This window comes from Primulina eburnea, chromosome 4 (genome assembly GCF_022965805.1).
Source record: "Primulina eburnea isolate SZY01 chromosome 4, ASM2296580v1, whole genome shotgun sequence".
NCBI lineage: Eukaryota > Viridiplantae > Streptophyta > Magnoliopsida > Lamiales > Gesneriaceae > Primulina > Primulina eburnea.
The window spans coordinates 24,731,565-24,758,840 of NC_133104.1; the positions used below are offsets into that span (position 1 = coordinate 24,731,565).

Sequence of the window (27,276 nt, forward strand, 5' to 3'; positions counted from 1 at the left end):
TCATTGCAGATTCTCTGAGCAGAAAGCACGCAGTGATTGCTTATTTGTCAGTACAGAGACCACTACAAGCGGAGATTCAGAGATTTGGGCTTGCATTTTATGCCAGGGTCGATGCCCCAAATCCTGCTAATCTGACAGTACAGCCGAAATTGAGAGACAGAATTCAGACAGGGCAGACTTCTGACGAACAGTTGCAGAAGTGAGACAGAGGGACGAGGCTAAGAGCCAGAGACTGTATACAGCTGTGGATGGCATAGTCAAATATAGGGACTGTCTATGGGTTCCTTACAGTGATTCTCTTAGATCAGATATCTTGAGCGAGGACCACAGCACCACGTACTCCATCCATCCAGGGAGTATGAAGATGTATAAGGATCAACTGTCTCTTTATTGGCAACCGGGCAGGAAGCGGGATATTCTACGATTTGTTTATGAATGTTTGACTTAACATCAGGTCAAGGCAGAGCATCAAAGACATGCAGGAAAACTGAGACCACTCTTTATTCCCGAGTGGAAATGGGAGAACGTCACAATGGACTTTGTGACAGGGCTTCCGAGTACTACTGGAGGATATAATGCCATCTGGGGGATAGTTGATCGGCTCGCCAAATCAGCTCACTTTCTATCAATCAAGAAGACTTTCACCATGACTCAGTACGAAGAGCTGTACATCAGAGAGATAGTCATACTGCACGGGATTCCAGTGTCTATCATGTCAGACAGGGATCCAAGATTCACGTCTCTGTTTTGGAAGAGTTTACATCAGGAATTGGATACTAAGATGTTGTTCAGTACTGCCTTCCATCCTCAGACAGATGGACAGTCAGAGATGGTGATTCAAAATCTGGAGGACCTACTCTGAACTTGCATGATCGACTTCCAGGGCAGCTAGGAGCTGAAGTTACCTCTCGTGGAGTTCGCATACAACAACAATTATCAGGAATCGATCGGTATTGCTCCATACGAGGCACTGTACGGGAGGAAGTTGAAAGGGGATCGGTTACAGTGGCTGGATGTGCAACGGAAGATTCAAAAATCGAAGTTCATAAGAAAAAATTTGAGCACCTCACTATGATGTGTAGCAAATAACATAAAACACAAAATGTCATACATAGGGTGTTTTAGAAATTTTGTACCTATCAATCACAAATGATTGATGATGTCTCCAACTTTCTTGTCAAACAACTAAGCTCTTTAATGGCTAAAAAATTTACAAGCTTCCAATGAACATTCCTTGCTCAAAAATTAAGCCTACCACCAACAAGGAAGATCCTCTCTAATTTTTCACTAGAAAAATTAGAGGATTTTTCTTTGAGAAGAGTATGAAATCTTCAACAATTGAAGAAGAAAAATTAAGGATAATAATGCATAAAAATTTCGGCCATAAGGATAGAGGAAAGAAAGGGAGGAAACTTTCTTGGTGTGTGACAAAGTTAAAGTGAGTATGTGCATGTCATGCCTTGTTTATTGAAAAAGTTGTCTCCAACCCTTCACCTCCCAAGCATGCAATTTTATTTAGGTTTGTAACAATTACAAAGCCCATGGACTTTAATTTAATTGTCTCAAACAAATTTGAGACCAATTAATCTTTACTTGATTTTACTCAAGCCCATTAGTTGAATAATTATTTTCTATTGGGGCTCTACAACACCCAATATTATTTAATTAATTCAACACTTGAATTAATTTAATTATTTAAACTCTACTAGGTCCACTAGTGTTTAATTAATTCAACACTTGAATTAATTTAATTTAGACCATAATAATATTTATGAAAATCACAATTTTCAAATACATTATTTATTTGGCCAACTTTTAATTTAAGAACACTTTCACAAATTAAAAGTCACATTCCCCATAATCCTCGCATAGAAGTCATACTTCTATTTTGTTAGCACTTATAAACTCCTTTATAAGCCGTTCAACACATTGAACTATTTTACTTCTCAACGAGATCTGGAAAGTTAACACTTGTGTGACCCTCAATTGTTCATTGATACAACTAGCCGTGGGTTCACATCTTAATGTGATTCGGGACTAAACATGTTCTTATATGAGCATACCCCTATTGCTTCATTCTTAATTATCAACTCTTTGAAAATAAAAACGTCAGAACTCAAGTCTGATAGTACCCAACCAATCCTGTTAAACACCTAGCAGCATCGCTTACATGATTCCCTAGGTATCAAATGATATTCCCTGCAAGAACGTAGCGTACACTACGGTCCCTTCATCTTATATATCACGACCGATTCGACAACTATTGGTATATCGAGAGCTGTCAATGAATCAATACTATGTGTCATGTTGTAGTTGCATCGATGGTGTAATATATGAAACCCCTTTCATAATTACCACCAGTACTGTGATAAGAGATTTCAAACTACATACACATAGGATATCCATACCCGAAGGTAAGCGGTGAATCCCCGACTACAATGCATCGACTCCTATATGTTTCGACTGAGTGCCCAACCTTGCCACCTGATGACCCCATGAGAGTCGATTAGCGAGTCAAAGTGCAATGCTAGTATATAGAGTCTCAATGTTATCACGGGTCATAAGGACTAATGGTGTACAACCATAAACTAGGACCTTTCCACTCGATAAATGAGAACCACTCGGAAAGCCCTTTATGGAGGGTTGTTAAGTGCACTCTACAAGGAGCACCTATTTGCATGCTCGGACATCACAATGTTCCCCTACCAATGAAACATGGTACTCACATCGTAGATACTAGTCTCAAACTCGAGCGACCTATATCCTTCTTAGCGGTGGCTGAATCGACTAGCAACTGTTTAGAATATACAGTAATACAATTATGAGTTTCATGATACTCATCATACGAGCATCTTATATTCTTTCTACTATTTGTATATTCAAGGACTTTATCTATGCAACTAGCATGGGTATACTGATAAAGATGTGCCAAAACAATAATTTCAGATATTATTAAAATAAAGATTGTTTATACATAGAGTGTCAACGTGAACTCTCGGCCAAGACTTGGCTTGACGGGCACCTACTTTAACAGAATTGTATGTCGCCAGTTTATTGGGATTAGGTAGGAGAGAGAGCAGAGTTGGGTCCAGATATTGTCAGGCAGACCGCAAAGTTAGTGGGCAGGATTTGAGACAGGTTGAAGACCGCTCAGATCCGTCAGAAAAGTTATGCAGATCAGAGACATAGAGATCTCGAGTTCGCAATAGGGGATCATGTTTTTGTGAAAGTCGCACCGATGAAGGGTGTGATGAGATTCGGTAAGAAGGGCAAGCTTAGCCCTAGATTCATCGGACCGTTCCAGATCCTACAGAGAGTTGGGACACTCGCATACAGAGTTACATTACCGCTGAATCTGGCAGGAGTTCATGATGTGTTCCTCATCTCTATGCTACGGAAGTACATGTCGATTCCTTCGCATGTGCTAAACTATGAGCCACTTCAGCTGACACCACACATGTCTTTCAAGGAGAGGCCCACTCAGATACTAGACGGAGAGGAGAGGAGGCTCCGGAATAAGGTGATCCACATGGTCAAAGTCAAGTGGTTGAATCATTCCGAGGAGGAAGCTACTTGGGAGAGTGAGGCCGAGATCAGGAGTCGCTACCCGAAGTTATTCTTTGTCTTAAATTTCGAGGACGGAATTTTATTTTAAGGGAGAGAGAGTTGTAAGATTTCGGGAAATTTAAATTACGTAACCTTAATGCATTCAATCTAGGGTTTTTATTTAAATTATGTGTTAAATGATTTTATATATTAATGCATATTATTGCATGGTTAGGATTTATTTCACAATTATTTTAAAGTTTCATGCATTAAGGTTTAAGTTGCATTTCGCGCTCGAACGAGGAGCGGAGACCGAGGATTATCAGGGAAAAATATTTTTATGGAATGAATAATTTTAATTAATTAATATGAGGTTTTTTAAGGGTGTTTTCGAAAAATTGGGCTTTGGTATGTATTTTTACTCGTCGGGTCATATTTTTAATCGGTACGTAAATTTTAACGAAATGGGAGACTTTTTGAGGGCTCGGACAATATTCTCAAAATCGTACTAAAACGAAATATTTTTCGAGAGTGTGTTTGGGCTTGTTGGATTTATATTTAAACTTAGTGGGCTCAAAATCCTTTTTAAACCTTTTAAACTACAATCAAAGGCCCATTAGTGGTTTGTTTTCTATTTAATTACACCTTAAACCAACCTAAACCTTATTACATCAAAGTCGCTACCCATCCCCTCTACACCAGCAGCTTTTCACGTAAAACCAGCAACATCATTGCTGCAAAAAAAAAAAAAAAATTGGTCCTCTACTTCTCTTCCAAACAAGTTGCCTCCCCGCTCCTCCGGTGCTTCTCCGACGTGCGTTTCTTCGAGTTCTTGAACACCTAATCATCAAGGCATTCTTTGTATCTTCCTTTTCTCATCATTCACGCTTATTATGTTGATATGTGTGTATTTATTTGGGGAATATTTCAATCTAGCATGGGACATCATTGTTGTTTGCTTTTCTTTTCGAAAACATGCATAAATTTTCATAGTACTCACGTTTTTCATGTGCATGTGCAAGGGGCTGCCGGTTTTTGTTGCAAGGGGGCCGTTATTGTAAAGGTTTAAAGGGTTAAAGGGATGGAATCATGATTTGGTCGGGTAGGACTCGAGTTGATGCATAGGCCGAGGGGTGTGCGTGGGGGAGTTTCTCGTTTTGGTTGTGGATCGAGCAAGGGGTGGAGCTGGCGGTGCAAGGGCTGAACCAAGGCATGGACCAGACCTTGATGGGTCTGAGACACGGCCCAGGGAGGCTCAACCATCCAGGTAGCCGGACGATTGCGCGATAAGGAGGTGAGGCTCGGGTGATGTGATTTCAAGATATAGTAAGCGTGTGCGTCGTGGAGCTTGCATGGGGATATGGCTATGATACAAATAGGTCCAGTAGGGTCCCTAGGTGTGCAACGAATAGCTGGTGTGGGGCTGGTCCTCAAGGGTTAGGTCTAGGAGGGGTAATAATGGAGCAAGGTGTGACTCTAGTTGAAATAAACTAGGGCCGAGGACACTCCATCAGAATTTCAGGGCATGTTTGAAGATTTAAGGGGTTTGGTTTTGATGCGTTAGGGGTTGTTAGATTGTGTTTTAGGTATGGTAAAAGTTCGGGGGAATTCGATTAAATTTCGGGTCGATTCGGGTTAAACCAGGACCCGGTCCAAGTTTTGAAACGAATCGGTTAAATTTTGTAACGGGCTCGAGTTTACATCAAAGAAATGCTTATAAATATGTTTTTGGATTATTTAAGGAGTTTTGTAAGCTTCGGGTCGAAATTTTGAGGTTCACGGGTAAAACGGTCATTTTGGGTTCCAGGGACAAAATGGTCATTTTGGGTTTCCAGGATGAGTTTTTAGGCCTGTCAGCGCCATGAGCACAAATTTATCATGTTTTTACATATTTATGCATCATGTATATGATTTTTATGTAATTATGAATGATATTGTAACGTACCGTACTTTTAAACTATTTAAAATTTGTGGAAAAATAAAAATTTTCTTAAATACAAAATAAACTTTCATTTTCGGTCATAAATCAATAGTTCATCCAAAAATATTTGCATTAAAAGATATCACCAATAAAGTTTGCTAAAGAACAATACTTGTTTAAACGTTCTAAACAAAACGTGAAATCAGAGTAGTTGAAACATTGCATAAAAACTTATAACATGGGTGGTCATCAGGTTTAGCCTCCCGCTCAGTCCAAGCCGGCTCATTGGTCCCCACCTCTCGTCTCCTCAAAGTCATCTTCACTTGCATCGATCAAGTCTAGTGAGTCTAAATATTCAACATATATAAACTGGAAATACCAAGTAATACGTAATAAAGTTACATGTCTCTTTAAAATAGAGCGTACATACTTAAAACTTGAACTTGCATACAAAAGCTTGAACATACATACATATCATAGACATGCCATCAACGTAAAACTTTTCTTAAACATTGTTGCATCTTACATACCTGAACATACATAAACTTCATCATTTTGCGCAGAGAAATGTTTCAAAGCTAGTGACTCATACATAAAAGTGTCTGATCAGACTAAACCACAGTACTGGGCTGGCAGGGAAAGTCAACTACCACATACATGAGATCCCCGTTCATGCTTTAACGGATGGATTGGTCCCTGGTCATGCTTTACCGCTTTCCAATCCTGATCTAAACCCGGTCATGCTTTACCGGGGTGGAGAAGTCCTCGGCCACGTTCACCGACTTCCAAACCCATTCATAATTTGGTCACAAGATATTTAGCATACCTCAAAAATTTAAAACCGTGTAAGGCTTCGTGTAGGTGCTGGAAAATTGAATTTTTGAGGAAAAAGTGCACGGGCCCTGTGCCAGGGTCCGTCTACAGGTCCGTGTAGGTGCTGGAATCGCTTACCAACAAAGAAACACTACACTTAAGGCTTATTCCTCCTAACTCAATCATACGGACCATGAACCAATACCTCGAGACCCATCCTAGGATGCTATAGCACTTATTCAAACTCAAACAAACGCCCCAAAACAACTACGTATCACAAACAATGTAACTCAATCCGTGAACACGACCTTTGACACCAAAACAATTCCTACGACTTATAATTCAACCAAGTGCCTAACGACACAAAACGAAACACCAACAATCATCCCAACATCATTCTCGATATAACTAAACACATCAGCAATCACCCGTCGATCCCCAACGAACCTTGCAACAATAAAACATCAAGAACACATCAAGAATTCATTTTCAGAAGTTTGAGCAGTCCCATGAAAACGATCATAACTCACTCATTTTTTATCTAAATATTTCGAATTTACTGTCAAATCGAAGGTATCAAAAAGCTATACGTTTTATATGTTCAAAGGTTTTCCAGAAAACGTCCGAAAAGTCGCAGTAATTAAAATGACAGAAAATTTCAAGTTTTCAGATCTAAAATCGTTTCAAAACTGATCCAACAAATTTTTGCTCAAACTTTTTATAACATACATGGATTTTTACGCATAATAAACATAAAAACAATTACTATGACGTGATCGATGCATAAACGAAAGAATATACATGCCTTTTGATAATTGAAATACCGAAATGACGATACCGAAGCGGGAAGGATGCGAGAGACGATCCGGAACGATCGTGGAACGATTTTCTTGCAACAAACCCACGAAAACTTGCTGGAAAACGAAGGGAAAGGGGCGACTGCTCTTTCTTTTAGAACCTTAGGTTTTCTTGCTCTCAAAAATAAAAATCTGAATTGTGTGTGAGTCGTGTATAAGTGTGTGTAAAAGTGTGTGTGTGTGTGTGCGTGCATTTTTGTGTGAAATAATGTGTGTGTGTGTGTTTTTTTTAATTAGGAGAAAATTATTGCTTAATTAACTAATTAAAAATACTAATTAAAAGTTAATCCACACTAACTTTAACACATCCCTTAAAATAAAATGCACAAAATTTATAACATGATAAACTTTAAAAGTTTAAAAGTTTTAAATCACCTAAATCAATAAAAAGGCTTTTAAAAAGTCTAAAACTAAATAAATTATTTAAAATGCCCATTCTTAACTTAAAAATAAAATACCACATAAAAAAATTGCCGAAATCGTCATCGGTCTCTTTTCCTCGATCCCGCATCGAATAATCGCCTGAAACATGAAACTCAAGAAAACTTTTTAACGTGCATCACATTAACATAAATAATTTAAAATAATGTAATTTCATAAAACATGCATCGCTATAAATAATTTTAAACTTAAATAAATAATTTAACGATTAAATAATGCATGGGTTTTACGTGTTTTGAATTTGGGCTCTACAGATATGGTACATGCCTGGTTTTAAGGAAAAATTTACGTATATGCATGCTTTTATCAAGTGATTAATATAATAAAACGTTTTTGAAGGATGAGAGTTGGTTGTGACTAATACGAAGACACGATGACATGTAAGGCCAGGGCTTAGTGGACGGGTAATGATGTGACTGATGTCCTCGCTGTCGGGTACCTCGGTTACACGTAGATGGATCCATCAACTGACATGATAATACGTAAGTCACAGCTGACGAACGAAATTCATATTAAGAAAATGAACACGTATATGTTGATATGATGATATGTGCTATGATTATTGTTATGTTTTGACAGGTTACGAATATGCATACGTTCTTCCATGATCATGAAATGTATGTTGAATACGGTTTTTACACTGCTGAATGATATGTATATATATTTGATATCACGGTACAGGTGTGTTGACTCTTTAGACTCACTAGGTATGAATGATGCAGGTGAACATGTCGATGAAGGGACAGGAGGTGCCGAATTCTGAGTAGGCAGGGCTGGATGTGCGCATACGACTCGAGGACCACACCTTTCTGCACATCATGTTTTTATGAGTTTGAGTGGACATGAACCTTTGTTGGAACATTTCATATTCGCAATCTTAATTTTGAAGTTAACAAAACTTGTTTTTTTTTTTTTGATAATCTACTTTAGTGCACAGATAGTTGAAACTAAAATAATCAGTTACGAGCCAAAACTGAAGTTGTCAAAGACGCCAACTGAAAGCATCAACTGATCAACCAAACTGAACTAGTTCAACTGATGTGTCGTAAATGAGTTCAACTGAATGTTCAGTTGATAGGTGGTTCAGCAGGAGAACCTCAGAAGCACGACCAGCTGAAGGAGTGTTCAACTGATCAAGAGCCCAACTGAAGATCAGTTCAACTGAACATGAGTGAAATCAGTTAAATTGACGAGTCAACTGACTTCACCCGGCCAACTGAAGACCAATTTAGAACATCAGTTAGGAGCAATCAGTTGCAGATCAAGACAAGCTGATAAAAGTAGAATCCAGCTGTATGCAAAGGTACAAAATATTTGTCCAGTCAAAGGACAATAATGGACGTTGCATCAGAGCTTAAAGACAACAGTGTTCCAGAAAGAACAAGACAAAATTCGAGGAACAGATTCAAAATGCAACAGATACAGTAATTGAGTCTCACTGTATGATCAAACTTCGCGCCTATAAGTAGAGGATAAAAATCAGTGAAGAAATACAAAACACTAGAGAGAAAAGAAAAGGGCAAGCTTCAAAGTCATATCAGCTTTAGAGAGAAGCATTCAGCCCAGTCGAGGGTACACTTAAACGTGTTATCAGCTTTAGATTAGAAGCATATTTCCCTCAGTGTAGGAGAATACTTTCGGGTAGTTTTCAGATATCAGTTCTCACACACACACACACACACACCACCACTCAAATACAGTCTTGCACAAAGAATTTAAACTTGTGTATGTAGTCTTTCTCACATAGACATTAAAGAAGTGTTGACTGGAATGTGCTCCTTCAGTCTAGTCGAGGAGTTCAGTTAAGGCAGTGGGTAAGTCCTAAGCTGGGTAGATTTGTACAAGTTGTTATATAGATATAAGTCTTCTAGTGAATCCTACCCAATGTGGTAGAAGGGATGACGTAGGAGCAGTTGAAGTCTTCGAACATCCATAAACATATTTTGTGTATTTAATTTTTTAACTATTGTTTTCAAACCGATTTAACTAGTTAGAGCATCCGTTGGTTCAGTTCTCATCATAACTGAACTAATGAATGCAAAAACTAATCTAGTCTTTTGGTTATTCAGTTACACAAGATATACAAATATATCAGTGTTTCTTAACGAATGATTATTTCGAGTGTTTTCCGCTTGGTTCTATACCAAACTCGATCTAATTCATCGGTGTATACATTCTTAGAACATGAGCTATTCCAGCTTTTGGATAATATTTTGTTTGAAGCAAATCAAGGTGCTCTGCACTAGATCCTTCAATCTTTTAATACGTTGATTTTGTTATGGTGATGATCATCATGATATTTACTTGAGTTATTTTTACGTACACATATTATGGCTGTGTCGGCAACCTTAAGCTGCAGTATTTTTAGTTGTCAAGAAAATTTACGATTATTTTTAAATGACATATTTTCACTAGGGTTGCATATATGCATAATATTTAAATTTTTATTTTCAAAAATGGTGAGCTTTACAAAAAACAAAAAAATTAGCAGCATTTTAAATTAGTAAACGTTACAGTATATGTATATGATGAAAGAAAAGGTTTAAGTTTATGCATACTCATGAAAAGCTATTCTTATAAAAGTATTTTCACTTTTTAATGTGAATTATAAGTATTACTTGTTACTATGTTTAAGGCTTGCTGAGTCAATAGACTCACTAGGTGTGAATGATGCAAATGAGGATTTTGATGTTGAGACAGGAGGGTTGAATGACTGAACTGACTGGGAGGATGGTACACTAACTCGAGGACTTATGCATTGCTAGTTTTCCGCACAGTTATGATTTTACATTACTTTAAAGATTTTGATGACTTTTATGCTTATGAATAGTTTTGAAAGGATTCAAGATGTTTATGCTATTTTTTTAAAAATACTAGTTTTAGGTTTGGTTTGACTTTTACGGTTTTATGGCTTTTAATCCACTTTTGGATTTTGAGTAAAATAAATATGGAGTTTATTTTAAATTGTGCAAAATATATATTTTTATATAAGCATATTTCGGCCATGAGCTATAAGTAAAAAATTTCTAGTACATTTTAAAGAAAACGAGTTGGAGACGTTTCATTATCACCAAGATTTGTATCAATTCATGTATGTGATTTTGGAAAATTTGAATTAAATTTAAAGTTTTAATGAAAATTATGATCATGAATATGAGAGTGTCTTTTGGCTCTCCAAATTCTTGAGTTAGTTGTGGCTCATTATTGTAGAAATGTCTTTTGACTTTCCACATCCTTGAGTTAGTTGGAGACTCTTGGTTCTCTTTATTCTTGAATTAATTGCAAGATTAATCAATTAATCTTGCATGAATTTTTGTGGGGTGTATTCAATGTAGAGATTTAATGACTTTCAATGACTTTTTAAAATGATAGATTTCGGTGGATTTGGTAGATTTTTATTGACTCTTGTAGAATTTCACAGATTTGTAATCAGAATTCCATGGACTTTTGTAGACTTTTTGCAAGATTTTGATAGACTTTTTGCAAGATTTTGATATATATTTGCAAATTTATTTGAACTAATAATTCTTTAATATAAATAACATCTTCAATTTGAAATAAATTTACTTATTTACAACGTAAATATGTTCAGTTTATGAAAAATAAATCACAATTCAATTTATAAAATTCAATATCTAAATCCTTCGAGTAGTCAATTCAACATACATAATTAATTAATCAATAAATATTTAGTTGATAAACACATATAAAAATTTAAGTATATATATATAATTTAATATCAATATAAGATAAATAATTAATCAAAACAATATGAAATTTAATAAATTTTGGACAGTGTTATGAAAAAAAGCTAAGGTTCGTTGTTGTAAATATGATCAACGTCACTCCACATTTGATTTGATATAGTATCCCTCCATGCATTTGCATTTGCTCGTTGTTGTTCTTGAGTGTCAAATATTTGATCAAAGTTGTTATCTTTATAAACTTGTTCTGATGAAGGTTGTGGAACTTGATTCTCTGGTTCAACTGGAAATTCATCAGATCGACATTCCTTCCAAAGAAAATTGTGCAATCCGGCACAAGCCAATACAAGCTCCGTCTGCGTTGTATATGGAAATGGAGGAGCTATTTTGAATATTTTGAACCGCGATTTAAATATACCAAATATCCTCTCAATGACGTTTCTCAAAGAGGCATGACGAAGATTGAACAATTCTTTTGCATCTCCAGGATGACAAACTTGGCCAGTGAATTCTTGGAGATGTATCACGAACACCTCTAAAAGGAGCCAAGAATTGACGTCGATTTGCATATCCACAATCCACTAAAAAAATTTACCTATCAAACCATATTTGTAGAATCAAGTAAGCAATGGATAACACATATAATCTTGGAAATTACAAAATGTTTAAATAAGTAACATATAAAACAAAAAAACATACCTTGTGGCACTTTAAGCCCGTTATTTCTTGATAAAGCATCTGTCAATATGTTTGAATCATGGGCAGATCCCTCCCACCCACTGAGCACGTAAATAAATTCTAAATCAAAGTTACAAGCTGCTAAAACATTTTGAGAAATTGTCCCATGACGATTACGATAACTGTTAGTATCATGCCCGAACACTGTTGCTGGAATATGAGTGCCATCAATAGCCCCAATGCAATTCTACAATAATAAAAACATAATAAAAATTGTGGTACTTATAATAATAACATTTAAAAAGAATTTAATCACTTACTTTAAAATAAGGATAAAATCTTGTACTCTCTCTTATTTTTTCTGGAACTACAGATCCAGGTTTGACCATCATATCTTCTGCAATGCAATTCAATGCTCTCAACACCTTGTTGAAGTTTTGGCTAGTATTGTATTGTGATCGACCAAATATTTTACGAATCAAGCAATATCGATTATTTTGACCGACAACAAAAAGCATGACAAGCATTTCTTCAATACAAATATACCTTGTATCTTGAAATGGTGTTTTTTCTCTAAGTATGTTGCACAATTTTAAAAATACGTCAGGATACATTCTATAGATTTCTCGAAAGTTTGTTGGATCCTCTTTTAATATTTTATGGATATAATCGTATCCACTTGAAGTTATTGGTCCTCTATTTATGGGACGATGGACACGTTCGTCATTCATGTTAGTTATATGCTTAGTTAGCACACAGAGGATCCCAAGAATTTCCTTCAATAAATAGCTAAAAGCTTCGTGCAATTTTTCTTCGAATTCTTCTTGTTCTTCCATTTGATCTTCTACATCATGTACGTTGATGTATGACATTTAAATGAACCACCTGATATCAGACAAGGAATTAGAGTAAAAAAAATCTATGAATTTATTGATTCCATGTAAAATTTAAAACTTATATAAATAATCCAAAAATCCACAATCAGAAAAGAAATAAAAAGAATATATCCAGAAATTGTATCACAATATAAGTCATTATTGATAATGTCCCTAAAAATACTCATTCATTTAATTTATAGTCTATCCATCCCGAACGCTCTTCAATTGTCATTTTCAAGAAATCCATCTTCTTTGATCTGGTGTTAAGTAAATCAAGAACTTTGTATCGAGTACGATTATCCAAATCTGGGACCTCTTTGATAGCATCCCAACAAGTATCACATGCATTCCCTATTAATTCTATCTTAGAAACTACCTTCTCAAGAGTGTGAGATATTTCACAAATATAATTTGGGTCTGTATTCTTGAATGTACTTGATTTTGCTTCAAACTCAGCCCTATCTCGTTTTTTAGTTGTTGGTGGAACTTTTGAACTTCTGGGCTGAGGGGGGTAATGGTAAAGCAGAGTCCTCAAAAAATGGAGGCTGGTGTGAAGACTCTTTCTCACTTTGCACGAATTCACCACTATCATAATCAAAGACATAATCATCTAATAAATTAGTTTCCCTATTTTCTTCTATCTCAAATGTTCTTGCATCAGTGTCATCTCCTAGTCCAATTGAGTATTTTCCAGTAGCAGTTCTAGTCCCGACCGCAATTCTCAAATCTTCATAATCCTCAAAAGTGTCTGTCCGATAGTATTCATGTTTAGGATGAGACTGATCAAGAACAAAAAACAACAATTGTTAAAACTAGTTAGTTATAATTCTAATTATAAATATAAATTTATTATTTTAACTCAAAGACTTTTACCTTGAAATAATTCTCACATACTTCATCTTTAGCAGTGAATTTCTTTGTCACGGAATCCCATCCAAAACCAGAGTTATGACGTATAAGCTTACAATAATTGTTGTATCGTTGTTTGAACCACTTTAAACGACTTTGATATTGTGTAATAGTCTTTTCACATCCAAGGTTTTCGTTTAGAGCAGGAAGTATTTTTTTCTCCACAGTTTTTTTGTTAAATACTCCGTTCTTATCACGCTATCCTCGCATTGCGGCATCAACCATGAGTTTTAGCAATTCATTACTCTCTTCAGTCGTCCACACATTATATTTTGCTTGTGAATCTCCCATTGTAAGTATTATTTGAGTATGCATAAGATATAAAAATACGGTGATAAGAAGCTAACAAGCACAAGCACGTACATTTTACTAGATATTGTCCAAAAGAAGTAAAAAGATCTAGAGACAATGATAATGTGTGATACAAACAATCAAACAACAAGGACTAACAAGAATTTTAAGAAAGAAGCTCCTAAGTTATATGCTTATCACAAAATACATGATATACATTGATTTTAAGTCAATGTATTAGTTCAAAAAATATACATTGTTTCTTTTCCTACAAGTTCCTGATATATATATATATGCTAGTTGTGCTCAAATCATATATTTTAATAGACTTTCCATCTAAATTTATCTACATGAATTAGAATACAGAAAATCATTAACATAAATATCTCTCTATTGCAAGCAAATTGTACCAATGGGCGAGGACTGGCCAATATTTTATCTTTGATTGGGTGGGTTTGATTAGATTATTCTAATAATTCTAATTCACTGGATCAGGTTACAATTTTATTTATTGATTATTCAAATCAACTAATCAATTTATTAATTATTATCTTATTTAATAAAAAATACTCAAATATTTATAATATTTTAAATTTTTAATTTATATTTATTAATTATTGAAAATAATAAATTATAATTGGTTCTTCAGTGAAGTAAATTGATTATATATTGCCGTGAAGTAAATGGTTCCTCTATAGATTCATTCATTATAATATTTTTTATAATATTAGATACGATGAAGTAAATAATATTCTTCAATATTTTTTTATTAATTATTGAAAATAATAAATTATAATTGGTTCTTCAGAGAAGTAAATTGATTATATATTGCAAGTGAAATAAATATTATAAATTGACTTGTTAAATATTGCGCAGTGAAGTAAATGGTTGTTCAATATCTCCCTTCATCTTCTCATGTATCGGAATGGATGTGCTTATATTCAATTCTTGGCATTGGTGAACACACAAAGAAATTATTGTAGAACATATAATGTGTAAAGGCCTGAAAATCCTTACTTTGAAAATTTGCGGGAAATTTAAATTTTTCTTTTTAAAATAATTAAAATGCCTCATTCATAAATAAACCGATAAACAAAGTTTGATATTCAAAATGGCAGCGGAAGAAAATATTTGTTTGCAAAAATAACAATTTAAGAATATTCAACAACTGGTAAAAATTTTTGCATAAAAATGGCAAGCGCTGTAAATGAGGTCCTCGGGTGCCACTACTGCCGACCCAAGCTAGCTCACTGGTCACCGCCCTCGGCCCTGACGTCATCAGTACCTACAACAATCAAGTATAGTGAGCCTAAAGACTCAGCATGCATATATCGTAGATAACGAGTAAATACTATCGTAAATTTTGCACGGGGTAAAATATCATGTCATGAGGCATACTGAAAAATAACTTGTACTGAGCAATTATAATACGTGCATAACTGAACTGAAAAATCATAGTAAAAATGTTTGCTCCTTGAAGCCCTGCACTGAATTAAAAATGTAATGATTTTCTGTTGAGATTATGGTCTACGCAAGTGGCCTCTGCACTGAACTGAACTGTCCGATCACTGGCGACCGGGATACCAAACTGAACTGATCGGTCACTGGCGACCGGGTGGTACCAAACTGAACTGATCTGTCACTGGCGACCGGGTAAAATAATACTCCCATGATAGTGAATTGACCACAAGCAATATCGCATAAATCTCAAAAATAAGCATTTTCTAATTTTATGCACGTAATATAATTAAATGACATAATAAAAAATCCTGTACTATTTTACCAACTGGATTGGATCGTTCCCAGGCTCGCTGCGACCTAAATATGCTATGAAAAATATGCAATGACTTTTACTTGACCAAGCTATGCAACTAAGTTCGAAAAATGCGACAATTACGTCTAACGACTTCGTATTTAATCATGACACCGAACCAACCCGAACCAACACTGAACCGTCATATAGTCATGATTAAAATACGCTTAAAATGATGAATTAATGCTCCTAAAATGGTGAGGGTCGAAATCTAGGTGGATGGAGGCCAAAACGTTAAACGCTCTTTCGAGAGTAAATTTGGCACATCGCACCGTAAATTCTCGCACGACCTCAAAAACGATCCGAATGACAAACGGTCAAAAGCATGACCTTCCCAACTCAATGGTTCACTGTCCAGTCCAAGGCCATAGGCTAAAAGCCAACCGAGAACTCGAACGAGCCACCGAACCGACGCAGCAAGCTGCGGTACAGAAATTCCAGCAGCTGCGCTTGGGTTGCTTGTGTCGTTTGCGAGGCTAACGGCCATTGGGGCTTGAACCACCGACCAAAACCTCTTACAACATCCCAAGGAATGATTTGAACAATGGCTATGGGCTTTAGACCAGCCACAATTCGAAATATTCCAGCAACAATCGAAAAGATTCACCCGAGAGCACCTTTGCGCGCGTGAGGGGTGTTTTGCTTCGCTTGCTGTCTCGACTCGTTCCAGTGGCCATTTTATTGACCATGGCACGACCTAGACTTCATGGGGCATGGTGTGAACCGTGGCTAAGGGCTTTAGGCCAACCAAGATCACACCATTCCACCATACTCGAACCAACACATGCTGTCAAAATCAAAGGGGCAGAGAAGGGGAGGGGCTGTTCTAGCGTTTGATTTAAAAACCGGCGCACCATGGACCAAGCCACCAAAAGGGAGATTTGGTCACGTCTTAGACATACTAGGGAAGTGATCTAATCATGGATATGGGCCTTAGGGCAGCCAAGATCAGATTCGTTCCCCACATGACAGCAAACAGAATTTCGAAACACATTTCTGCACCTATGGGGAGGTTGCTGTCATTTCGGTTTTCCAGCAAGCATGGGGCTTGTTTGAATGGACCAACATGGTCCTAATGCATCCTATTACATGTCTATAAGTCGCCTTGGTAGCCTGGTGTCGAACCATCCACCTGAAACATCAAAACAAGAAGACCCGTGAAGCTTGTCATGAGCAATAAAAATCTGCATGTTTGTTTTTTCTGAAAATGCTTAGTGCATTTCGGTTTTTGCACATAAAAGATGATCATGTAATGTTAAATAAATGATAATAGGACTTGATTGAGGTTTGAAAGAAATCTAGACATGCCTTTGATTCGTTTGAAAGAAAAACGAAAGAATACGACGACTCGGCGCGGAGGAGGTGGAGCGCTTCTATTCTACCTTTCTTGCTCGATTTTTCTCTCCTCTTTCTAGCTATGGTGCTCACGTTTTTTCTCTCCAAAACACTCTGAATTTCGAGACTAAGGGAGGGGATATGATGGTTAGGGGAGTGAGGGAGAATGGGTGCAAAAATATAGGGAAAATCAAGACCAAGTCTCCCTCATTTTGAATTTTGAATTTTGGTTGATATCAAAGGATTTGTTGGGGTGTTTTGTTGGGTGCAATGGCCGAATCTCCCATGATATCTAGACTAGGATGTTGGTTATTAATTAATTAATTAATTAAGGTTGCTCAATAATAAAAAAAAATAGCATGCTAAAACAACAAATAATGGGTCAAAAAGGTGAGTTGGCAAATGAATTGATTAAAAATCTAAGGGGGCCGAAATTTATCAATTAAAAAGGAAGGGAAAAATGTTGTCTAGTTGATAAATTTTAAACCTTTAAAGCCTTACCTATTCTTTAAATAATTTAGTGAATTAATCCCTCAATTATGGAACTTAAATGAATTTATTTTCTACTCCCCTCAAGTTGCTTAAATAATTCCCTAAACCTCATTTTTAACTTAAATTAACTTACTTGCTAGCTAAAATAAATTCTGGAAATATTTTCTGAATCTTAAATTTTATCTCTAAACTCCAACTCCCGTCTGGCCTCGCTGAATTAACTGAACTGATAAAAATCAAACCGCTGCATGAAATAATTAACTTAAGGAAAATCATTTAAATACTCATGAAATAAAATTATTTAAAATACTATAATTATGCATGGCTTATACGTAGTCTAAGTTACGGGTTCTACAATCCTTCCCCCCTTAAAAGAAATTTCGTCCCCGAAATTCGCTTATCCTTGATAAACAAAAAGTTTAGACTCTTAATTCTAGAATCCTAATAATCCACCCTTCCGATGCGCTACTCTGATAAGATAAAAATTAAGATGTCCTTACGTCTTCTCAATCCTAAATAAATTTGTCTACCAAAGTCCTCGTTATGAATCGCAACTTAAAACAACTTATGGTGCCTTAGTTCTATTCAACTATAACCCTGAATTTTGACTTATCCCGCAGTTTCTCATACTAGAGATGGATGTCCAAACTTATCGCACCTTACTTTTCTTATAATATACTCGTAATATTCATCGAATTATTATATTAGCATTTATGCAGTTCGACTTAAGAAACCTTTGTACCAAAATTTACTGATCGACTACTATTCTCAGTAGAACGCTTATAGTAGTATTAGCCTAAAATCCTTGAATCGAATCTTTATCTTACGGCATTAAACTTATGTGGGGACCCGGACGCTAATTCATTCCTTAATCGTCGTTAGGAATAAGTCAAACAATTATAATAAACAAGGTCTAATTTTTTTTTTTTTTAAAATTATACAGCGGAAACGTAATGTAATTAAATTCAAATTACATATTAAACATAACATACAATTATTGTATGATCTACCATAATCCAACTAGGTTCAACTACAAGTCAGTGCTGAATCCTAAGTTGCTTCAAAGCCCGGATCTCCACGCTATCTAGTCCAGCCTCGTTCTCTTCTTGACCCTGATCCTAGCCCACCTGTTGCCATGCACGCATACAAACAAGACAACAGCCGGATAACTCCGGTGAGATATAAATATCCCAGTATAAATCATGTATACATGCAATCATATAAACACTATAAAAGCATATAACATCATGACATGAAATAATAACAAGAATAAATCATATTCTAAACATGTACCCTATTCAGGAACATAATCAATATCAAGAATAACTCCTATTCTAAACCTGTACCAATATCAGGAACAGCAAGGAATATGAACCATATTCAGGAACATAACCAACATCAATACATATAAATCAATGTAATTGTCACTCCGACTCGTGACTTCACGTTTTAGACTAGACTCAGTCCTAGCCTAGGATCCCGGTTTCCAGACATTGGCATTCCATATCGACCAACAGTAATAGAAAAGACTCCATTTCTATCCACGTCGATATCGTATCGATCATCAGTAATAGAGAAGCTCTGTTTCTATCCACATCAGTATAGTACCGATCAACAGTAATAGAAGAAACTCCGATTCTATCCACATCGATATAACATCGATCAACAGTAATAGAATCAAGTTATAATTCTATCCACATCGATACAATACGGATCACCAGTAATAGAAGGAGCTCTAATCCTATCCACATCGATAGCCAATTATCCAGCGACAGACGATGGCACTTCCGCCAGTACAATATCTTATGACATCGTGCAATGTGCCCGTGGTGATCCCACCACTATCAGGCACTTCTGTCATAAGACTACTCGTCTAATACCTGTCATCTATAATTCAAGAGAACAAGTATATCACTCAACTTAATGCAAATATCAATGCAATAAAGTAAAGTATGTGATTTAGGGAAACTCGAGTCAAACCTCACTCGAGTTGTGCACTCCCAACTCAACATTAATTTATACATTTATCTTCTCGCTCAGAAGAAGAAGATATCCCGACTCTATCTCGGTCCATTCCCAATCTGGTAATAACAATATCGAACAGATATAGTATCAGTAAACAACTCAATTCAATACCTGTTCTGATCAATATTCGGATCAACACATAATCTGATCAATGTCAAGTCAAGACACAATCTAATCCATATCGACGATATCACGATATAATCGAAATCACTACTGAATCTGATCAATATCAATCAACTGATGTTTCAACGGTATAACAATACAGTCTCGATAACCCCGTCAGTCCAAACATCACCGATATAATACCAGAACTCATAATTAATGTCGATACCAGTCATAATCTCAATAACCATACATATCTGATATGAGTTCTCAGTCAAATCGATTCCAAAAATCATAACAATTACATAATCAGTCCGTTTCTTACTCTGACTTCGATTCTATGATGTCTAACATGACAAGAACATCATATATGAATTCTATTCAATTCTGACAACATCATAATTTCAAAGCATATCAAAACGTAGCAAAACTTACGTCAAGTTGTGGCCTACGTTGATAGGAACTCGGTACTGTACTCAGATTCAAAATCTGACGGACGGATTGAAATAAAAAGGCGTAAGGATTTTCGTGAATCTTCCTCGGCCCTTTCTTCAATTCTCAGCAGAATTAACGTTTGTATGCTATATATATATACCCACACGTCGCTCATACAACCCAAGTGGCAATCCGACATTTTGCATGACTCGCGCTCGGGCGGTAAGAAACTACCGCTCGAGCGCGGAAGTTTCTGTCCAGGACCACGCTTGTTATCCATTGGCGCTCGAGCGGTAATTCTTTACCGCTCGGGCGCCATACATTCTGCCCAAATCTCATTTTATCCCACGCTGGCGCTCGGGCGGTAACTTTCTACCGCTCGGGCGCCAGACTTTCTGTCCAACTTTCCCATTTATGGTGCATTGGCGCTCGGGCGGTTCTTTTCTACCGCTCGGGCGCCAGATGTTCTGTCCAACATCTTAGCTTATAATATACCGACGCCCGGCTTCACCTCTCATGTCTTATTTGATTCCTGTGATATTTGTTAATCACAATTCTGGCAATTAATCAACGTAATTATACTCAAATCATTTCAGATTACGGTAATCAAATTCTCGGGCCTTACATTTTTCCCCCTCTAAGATATGATTTCGTCCCCGAAATCACAAGCAATTCACTCGTATAATCTAGATAATCATATCATATCTCAAATCAGATATAAGAAGGAGACTTACAGAAATTACAATGATCTCATATCAACAACATCATTCGTGATACTTCAATCTCAGAACAATGGCTACACAACATCCGTGTATACCAATCAATCAACTCATAACAATCAATATCCTTATCTGTTAATCCCAGACAAAGACACACTCAATCTTCGGCCTCAAATACCAACAGACATCCTCCGACGTTAGCATATTTAGTTTATTAATTCTGAGCTATCCTCGATTTCTTCTGAATCAGTTTCATTTTTCTTATCAGATTTCTGATCCTATTAATTCCAGTCTCAAGCATCACTGCAATATCATTCCTCATTCAAAGGAACTCCGCAGTCCTCACTGTACAATACCTTGACTAATGCTATTTCGATACTCATCTAATAGCTATTATCGTACAATAGTTCAAGAGTGACAATGAATCATATCAACTAGTGCTATAATCCAGCACTACATTTCCTGGATATCCTCCAGTATCTAGATAGTTCACTCCGACTATCCTTCAATCTATAAATCATAGATGAAAAATCATGTCATACACTCAGCCAAAATTATAAAATCAAACGGAAATCACAGTCTGATAAACTCAACTCTGGCATGCAATACACTCTGACTCCGGTTTCTGACATAACTGATTTCCATCTGTTTACTTCAAAACTGTCTATTCGAATTATCACACATTTCCTGTTACCAGAATAGTATTGTATCTACCATTGTGTGCATCTGACAATACCTGTCAATTTCCAATTCGAATATCTGACATAAACAAGTCAGTTAATAATATAAATTAAAGAAAACATACCTACCTGGCATTCAGTTCTGACTATCAAAACCAAGTTCTGAACAGTCTGATCAAACTTCTGAACTGCTTTAATCTTCAAAATCAGTTCTGACTCGACTGAACTGTATATAATCTCAACGGTTCATAACAATCGGTAGCAAACACAGACTCAGAATGATAATAATATCGGATCAGATTCAGAATATCAATACGCAATACTGATCTAATAACTGCATAGAACGTAATTTCTGACATTTCGAAAATTCTGCCATATTCAATATCATTCTCAGCCACTGACCATGGTCTCACTGTGATACAATCAATCAGTATACCATCTTCAGATATCACAGACTCTGATCCCGATTCATATCCGAACCCTTCTGTATACAACACTCTCAGTACCCAGAATATTCAATATAAATTTCAACTGTGCGATTCAATCAATCATACGCTGCAAATATATCAAAATATCATTGATAAAACGAGCATACATCATCAAAATATCTCTGAACACCGGATTTATCAACCCGTAATTGGAATTGAAGTATTTTCCTGAGAAACACATAATCAGCTGTAATTCTAATTCGTCAGGCAATAAATCTTTCCACTGATATCCCAATTCTCTCAATTCCATCATTATCAGTCTATAAGAAATTCTAAAATGAAACCAATACCTGGAATCACATCAAGTCTAAAATCACTCTCCCTGATACAGAACAAACCTGAAATCTCATCTGCAAGACTATAGCAAACTTCCTGCTACTAGTACATCAATTCTGATAGACTCATCTTCAGTAATCAACTGCGTATATGAGGAATTACTCCATTCCTTTCGATAACCATCGAATCTTATATAATATGGATATCAAGGAATTCAAAATCAAGAATCCTTACCGTATATCATTCATTCTTTGGCCATTTCAGGTCCAAATCTTACCATTTCCTGGCAAGACTCTATAATAGCTCTGTACTAGTTCGATATATCAATATCAATCACGCAGTCATCATCAGACAATACCAGTACAAGCCAGTCTAATTCACTCTTATTCTCAACGTACTGCAGTATATGACATATCACAGGATATCACTGATATCAAATTCTTTCCCCAAAAGGTAAATAACCAATACTACAGTAAATACAGACCCCACAAGTAAAGCATATATCAATGCAACTCAATCAAGGATAATCACAAGGAATGCATTAGTATACATCAATACATATGCAACCTAATCATAAAAGATCAGTACCTGTCACTGTATCATCAAGGGTGTCCTGGGTCTGTTTCTCGATCACCACCCCCAGATGATCCTGCTCCCTGAAATCTTCGGGCACCTCTCTGTGGGCAGACTCTAGCAAAGTGTCCTTGCTGTTTACAGAAGTTGCACCGACCAGTCACTCCGTGGCATAGCTCTGGGGAATGTCTCCCACCGCAATTCCTGCAATAAACTCCAGTATAATTCGGACTAGAGCCACTGGAGCTAGATGAACCGCTCCCAAACTTCTTGAATTGCTTCTTTTGAACTTTCAACATCTCTTTCTTTCCACCACTGCTACTGCCAATCTCGATTCTGGAAGGCAGTTGTTGTGGTATCGGTGTTGGAAGAACATATGAAGCTTCCTTTTGTCTCATTAGAACGGTTTCTGCTCTTCTGGATCGATTCAGAGTATCAGTAAAATTACTCGGTTGTTTCACAGTTACCAAGGTGCGTATTTCTGGATTCAAGCCCTTGGTAAACTGATCAGCTACAGCTGTATCATTTCTAGCCACTTGCGGACCAAACTTTAACAAGGTAAAGAAATGGGCCAAATACTCATCAATCTTCAATGGACCCTGCCTCAAATTTGCAAATTCTGCACCTTTGTCCTCTCGATATGATAGAGGTACAAACCTTTGATAAAGTTCAACTTTGAAAAGTTTCCACGTAATCGTGAAACCACGCTGTGTTATGGCTTCCCGGGTTATCAGCCACCAACTCCTAGCGACTTCCCGTAGTTGATTCCCAACCAATTTAATTCTGCACTCATCTGTGAATCCCAGAAATTCAAACAGCATTTCAATCTCCTCCAGCCAAGTCTCACAATCAGCTGGTGCCTCAACACCCCTCCAAATCGGTGGTTGAAACGACTGAAACCTCATCATTTGTGTTTCCATCAGAGTTTCATACACATCCATCTGATCATACGATGTACTATCCCTTTCTGGAATCCTTCTAGGTGGAATATCTGATAATCACAGACGTTAGTAGTAACAAGAGACAAATCCGTCTCAATCCCAATCCTGATCAGCTTACCTCTGATCAAGAATTGGTTCTGATCCAGTTTCAAATAATACATATTACCAAATCAACTCAGATATTCAGGTCACATGTAGCTTAATATCCAGTAAGAACATACTGAAATCATAGCATATACAATGTACTTTCGACATTATATTCAATCATATGCCATATAAATCCAGGCAGTAAATCTTAATATCATGCTAGCATACACAATGTAATTCCACATTATAATCAATCACATGCTAGCAATCACATGCAAGGAAAGAAAACTCATTCTACCCCGCTCACTCTTCTCTATCTCAGTGCTCAGAAACCTATAGTTCAAGGACCTACAGCTCTGATACCACCTGTTGTGGGGACCCGGACGCTAATTCACTCCTTAATCGTCGTTAGGAATAAGTCAAACAATTATAATAAACAAGGTCTAATTTTTTTTTTTTTTAAATTATACAGCGGAAACGTAATGTAATTAAATTCAAATTACATATTAAACATAACATACAATTATTGTATGATCTACCATAATCCAACTAGGTTCAACTACAAGTCAGTGCTGAATCCTAAGTTGCTTCAAAGCCCGGATCTCCACGCTATCTAGTCCACCCTCGTTCTCTTCTTGACCCTGATTCTAGCCCACCTGTTGCCATGCACACATACAAACAAGACAACAGCCGGATAACTCCGGTGAGATATAAATATCCCAGTATAAATCAGGTATACATGCAATCATATAAACACTATAAAAGCATATAACATCATGACATGAAATAATAACAAGAATAAATCATATTCTAAACATGTACCTATTCAGGAACATAGTCAATATCAAGAATAACTCCTATTCTAAACCTGTACCAATATCAGGAACAGCAAGGAATATGAACCATATTCAGGAACATAACCAACATCAATACATATAAATCAATGTAATTGTCACTCCGACTCGTGACTTCACGTTTTAGACTAGACTCAGTCCTAGCCTAGGGATCCCGGTTTCCAGACATTGGCATTCCATATCGACCAACAGTAATAGAAAAGACTCCAGTTCTATCCATGTCGATATCGTATCGATCATCAGTAATAGAGAAGCTCTGTTTCTATCCACATCAGTATAGTACCGATCAACAGTAATAGAAGAAACTCCGATTCTATCCACATCGATATAACATCGATCAACAGTAATAGAATAAAGTTATAATTCTATCCACATCGATACAATACGGATCACCAGTAATAGAAGGAGCTCTAATCCTATCCACATCGATAGCCAATTATCCAGCGACAGAAGATGGCACTTCCGCCAGTACAATATCTTATAACATCGTGCAATGTGCCCGTGGTGATCCCACCACTATCAAGCACTTCTGTCATAAGACTACTCGTCTAATACCTGTCATCTATAATTCAAGAGAACAAGTATATCACTCAACTTAATGCAAATATCAATGCAATAAAGTAAAGTATGTGATTTAGGGAAACTCGAGTCAAACCTCACTCGAGTTGTGCAATCCCAACTCAACATTAATTTATACCTTTATCTTCTCGCTCAGAAGAAGAAGTGTTGCGACTTTGATTGTTGCACTCCCAAGAGCAGGTTGTCCACAAGTAATATAATTCGGTGAGTCCGAATATCGTATCCACAGGGAAGCAAAGGTAATTACAAGTCCACTATAATGTCTTTTTGTTTTTGTTTTTGTTTTTGTTTTTGTTTCTTTTTAATTTTAATTGAATCTTTAATGGGTAAATTTTAATTGTTCAAATTTTAATTTAAGTAGTTGAGATTAAAGGATCCACTCTTGGCATTTTAATAAAATTAACATTAATGAACAATATTGAAATCCACTTAATAAAATGGTTCCAATATATTAAATAATCATATTTATATTATGTTATATATTATTATCTTATAAGTATATAATATATACCAAAACTTATAAATGTGGTCAAGTATTTATTGTGCTATATATATATTTGTAAACACTAAATCAAGGTTCCCACTTTAAATGGTTGGTAAAACCAAACTAACATTTAAATGGTACCAAGAAAATATTATTATGATATATTTATATATAGTAAATCAAGGAATCCAAGTTAAATGGTTGGTAAAACCAAACTAACATTTAAATGGTTCCAAGAATTTAATATTATAATATATTTATATATAATAACTCAAGGCATCCACTTTAAATGGTTGGTAATACCAAACTAACATTTAAATGGTTCCAAGAATTTAGTGTAACATATAGCAACAATAAATCAAAACTCCCACTTATAAGTAGGGTATAAAAATACTTAAAGAAATAAATATAACATAAACAATAAATAATGATTAAATAATATAAAACATAGATTCTTACCTTATAATAACCTTATTATCATGCCAAGAGTTTCACCTTATCATCTCAACTTTAGGAAGTTAGCTATTCATTATTCAAAGTGTAAAACTTTGAATATGAAATTAACATGCTAATTATATTTAAATGAAGAAATAAAAGAAAAATATAGAGAGAAATATTATGAACTCAAAGATTTGTTCATAGAATGAGGGATATCTCAATACATTACAATACACCCCTATTTATAGTCAAATTTGGGGAGACAACCACAAATAAAATATTATTTTTTACACAAAAGTCTTCATTGGTGTTCCAAGAAATTAATATTATATTACACATCACTTTTGAAGGTCTTCTTCTTCGAATTTGCTTCTTCACATAAAATGAAACATGTGGATAATTGAGTTGTCTAGTTGTGGTATTTTTTTCAGAATATTTGACAAAGTAATTTGAGAGATATGGTCAAAATACTAGAGCATGGTAAAACTGCCACTCATTTGGTAATTTTAATTGTTGCTTAATTTGATCACAATTGTGAAAGGATTTTTATCTCATGCTTGCCATCAATATTGTAGATATTAACATCAACTTTCTACAGGTCCAAGAATCATCTTAATCCCATTTGCAATGCCAAGTTTATTCTTCTTTTATCGAACCTGTAAAAATAGTAAAAACTTATAATTACACAACAACTTATATTTTATACAATTTATTATAAAACATATAATATTTAAACATTTAATAGAACAAAAACTATATATTTATATTATAAAACATTTAATTAATGTACAATTTTTATGTTTATCACACCTCCCAACCAGCTTATTGCTAGTTCCTAGCAATTTAAGCGTTAATAGCAATACAAAACATATTGATTAATTTAAATAGAAATGTAATCAGAACTATCTAAGTGTTTA

General features: G+C 35.8%; 1 protein-coding gene across 1 annotated transcript; it reads right to left on the bottom strand.

Moving 5' to 3' along the window:
* Nucleotides 1-8,759: 8,759 nt before the first annotated feature.
* LOC140830140 (uncharacterized) lies at nucleotides 8,760-12,349 on the bottom strand. Its single transcript, XM_073193425.1, has 4 exons — nucleotides 12,281-12,349; nucleotides 11,982-12,207; nucleotides 11,420-11,556; nucleotides 8,760-8,780 (listed from the first exon to the last, which is right to left on the bottom strand). The coding sequence occupies exons 1-4, from the start codon at nucleotides 12,347-12,349 to the stop codon at nucleotides 8,760-8,762; spliced, it is 453 nt and encodes a 150-aa protein (XP_073049526.1).
* Between the last annotated feature and the right edge of the window lie 14,927 nt (nucleotides 12,350-27,276).

Bases quoted from the DNA above. Each gene is read 5' to 3' on its own strand.
- LOC140830140 (XM_073193425.1), bottom strand. From the start codon at position 12,349: ATGGTCAAACCTGGATCTGTAGTTCCAGAAAAAATAAGAGAGAGTACA. The intron at 11,557-11,981 runs GTATGTTTTTTT...CAGTTGAACCAG, and splicing joins CGGGCTTAAAGTGCCACAAG to AGAATCAAGTTCCACAACCT. The intron at 8,781-11,419 runs GTTGATCATATT...GGCCGGGTGAAG, and splicing joins CAAATCAAATGTGGAGTGAC to TCAGTTGACTCGTCAATTTA.